The sequence below is a fragment of the Pyrgilauda ruficollis genome, unplaced genomic scaffold (genome assembly GCF_017590135.1).
Source record: "Pyrgilauda ruficollis isolate IOZ18807 unplaced genomic scaffold, ASM1759013v1 scaffold1964, whole genome shotgun sequence".
Classification (NCBI taxonomy): Eukaryota; Metazoa; Chordata; class Aves; order Passeriformes; family Passeridae; genus Pyrgilauda; species Pyrgilauda ruficollis.
In genome coordinates, this window is record NW_024518807.1 from 605 (window position 1) to 3,217 (window position 2,613).

The 2,613-nt window shown below is 42.3% G+C and overlaps 1 protein-coding gene across 1 annotated transcript; it reads right to left on the reverse strand.

The window, feature by feature from the left end:
- Window positions 1–435: 435 nt before the first annotated feature.
- Window positions 436–2,185, reverse strand: LOC121352816 (ATP-dependent DNA helicase Q4-like; the record flags this gene model as incomplete). Its single annotated transcript, XM_041466081.1, has 3 exons — window positions 436–528; window positions 611–745; window positions 2,078–2,185. Coding segments are annotated over 3 exons (336 nt in total), but the record flags the coding sequence as incomplete, so codon positions are not given.
- Between the last annotated feature and the right edge of the window lie 428 nt (window positions 2,186–2,613).

The window sequence follows — 2,613 nt, forward strand, 5'->3', positions numbered from 1 at the left end:
GTGGGGAATAAAAAAAGGGTGGGAAAAAGTATGGGAAAAAAGGGCAGGGAAAATGGCAGACAAAACTGAGGGAAAAAGGGCAGGGAAAAAGGGTGGGGAAAAAAGGGCAGGAAAAAAGCAGGAGAAAAAAAGAAGGGGAAAAGGGGCAGGAAAAAATGCAGGGAAAAAAGGGTAGGAAAAAAAGAGTGGGGAAAAGGTGAGAAAACTGGAGGGGAAAAAAGCCGGGAAAAAAGAACGGAGGGGAAAAAAGTGAAGGGAAAAAAGGGTGGGGACAACAGAGGGGAAAAAAAGGATGGGGAAAAAAGAGTGGGAAGAAAGAGCAGGGAAAAAGGGTGGGGAAAAAAAAGATGGGGAAAATTTAGGGAAAAAGAGCAGGAAAATGGAAAGGGAAAAGGGCAGGAAAAAAGGCGGGAAAAAAAGGCGGGAAAATCGAACCGGAAAGGACCCTCATGATGGCCTCAGCCTGGCCGGGCCGGAAGGAATCGTATCCCAAAGTTCTCAGAGCTTCCAGCACTTCCTCCGGAGGATCTGTGGGATTCAGGAGGAGAAAATGTGGAATTTCCCCCGGGGTTTTTCCGGGGTTTTTCCGTGGGTTGGCTCCGGGGTTTACCTGGGACGGTCCCGTCGGGGTTTGGGGGGTAAAGGGGATCCATGGGAGGTGGGGGAGGGGATGGGGGGGAGAATTCCGGCTGAGGGAAATCCAGGGAATCTGGGGGGAGTTGGGAATTTTCCGTGTTGGATCCATCTGGAGGGAAAAAGGAAAAGAAGTCGGGATTTTAAGAGGAAAATTCCAGGTTTTTAGGGGAAAAATCCAATTTTTAAACCCAAAAATGTCATTTTTGGGGACAGCTCCCACGTTTTCTGAGGGGAAATCCACATTTGTAGGATCCAACCTCAGTTTTTAGGGAGAAAAGTCCCAGTTTTAGCACCTAAACTTGGATTTCCTGGGGGCAAATTCCTCATTTTTTAGGATCCAACCCAAATTTTTAAGGGAAAGAACCCCATATTTAGGGTCTGAAATTTCAAAATTTCATTTTAGGCTCTAAAATTTCTGTTTTGGGGCCAAATCCCACATTTTAGATCCCAAACTGTAAGTTTTAGAATCCACTTACTTTTAAGGATACATTCTCACATTTTTAGGATAAAGAATCACATTTTTAAGACCATTCTCCAATTTTTAGGGCAAAATTCCAGACCTTTAGAGCCCAAATACCTCATTTTTAGACCAAAATCCCATTTTTTCATCCCAAATCCTGGCTTTTTTAGTACCCACTTCCTTTTTAGGATAAACCCTCACATTTACTGGAAAAAAAAAATCACATTTCTGAAGCCAAAATCCCAATTTTAAGGCCCAAATCCCAAATTTTTGAGAGCAAAACCCCACTTTTTGAGGCCAAAATTCTAATTTTAAGCCTAAATCCCACATTTCTGAGGGCAAAATTCCAATTTTAATGTCCAAATCCTAATCTTTGTGCCCAAAACTCCAATGTTAAGGCCAAAATGCCAATCTTAAGGCCCAAATCCCAATTTTTGAGGCCAAAATCCCAATTTTAAGGTCAAAATCCCATTTTAATGTCCAAATCCCACATTTTTGAGGACAAAATTCCAATTTTAAATACCAAATCCCTCATTTTTGAGACCCAAATCCCAATTTTAAGCTCAAAAGCGCTACTTTTGAGGGACAAACTTCCATTTTTGATGCTAAAATCCCAATATTAAGGTCCAAATGACAATTTCTGAGGCCAAAATTCCAATTTTAACATCCAAATCCAGATTTTTGTGGCCAAAATTCCAATTTTAAGGTCCAAATCCAAATTGTTGAGGACAAAGCTCCAATTTTTGATGCCCAACCCCCAATATTTGCTACAAAATCCCAATTTTAAGTCCCAAATCCCACATTTTTGAGGGCAAAATCCCATTTTTTGAGGACAAAATTCCAATTTTAAGACCCAAATCCCAACTTTTGAGGCTAAAATGCCTAATTTAAGCTCCAAATCCCAATTTTTGAGGCCAAACCCCCCTCATTTCCAACCCTTTCCCTGGGAAAAAGCAGGAATTCCATAATTCAGTTTCTCACCGGGAATTTCTGGGATAACATCTCCGTTGCTCCTTTGGGCCGCTTCTTCCAGAGTGAGAAGCTCCTTCTCCTCGGGAACTTCCTCCGGGAACGATCCAAATTTCTTCCCTGTGAGCAGAATCCCCACAAAAATCCATGGAAAAGAACCCCCTCACCCTTTTCAGCTGTTTAATCCCCAAAATCCCCTCAGAAATCCCAAAAAAGCTTGGAATTTCCTCAGGAATGTCTCTGGGAATGATCCCAAATCTGATACCAAATCATTCCCCGTGTGTACAATTCCCTCAAAATTCCATGGAAAAGAACCCCCCTCTCAATTTTCCTGCCATTTTATCCCAAAAATCCCCTTGAAAATCCCAAAATTCCCTCAAAAACCGCAAAAAATCCACTCAGAAATCCCAAAAACTCCTGGCCTGACCTCGCAATTTTGTGAGGAATTTCTCTGGGAATGATCCCAAATCCGATCCCAAATCCTCCCTGCACGCACAACTCCCAAAAAACTCCACAGAAAAGAACACCCTCATGCTTTTCCCACCATT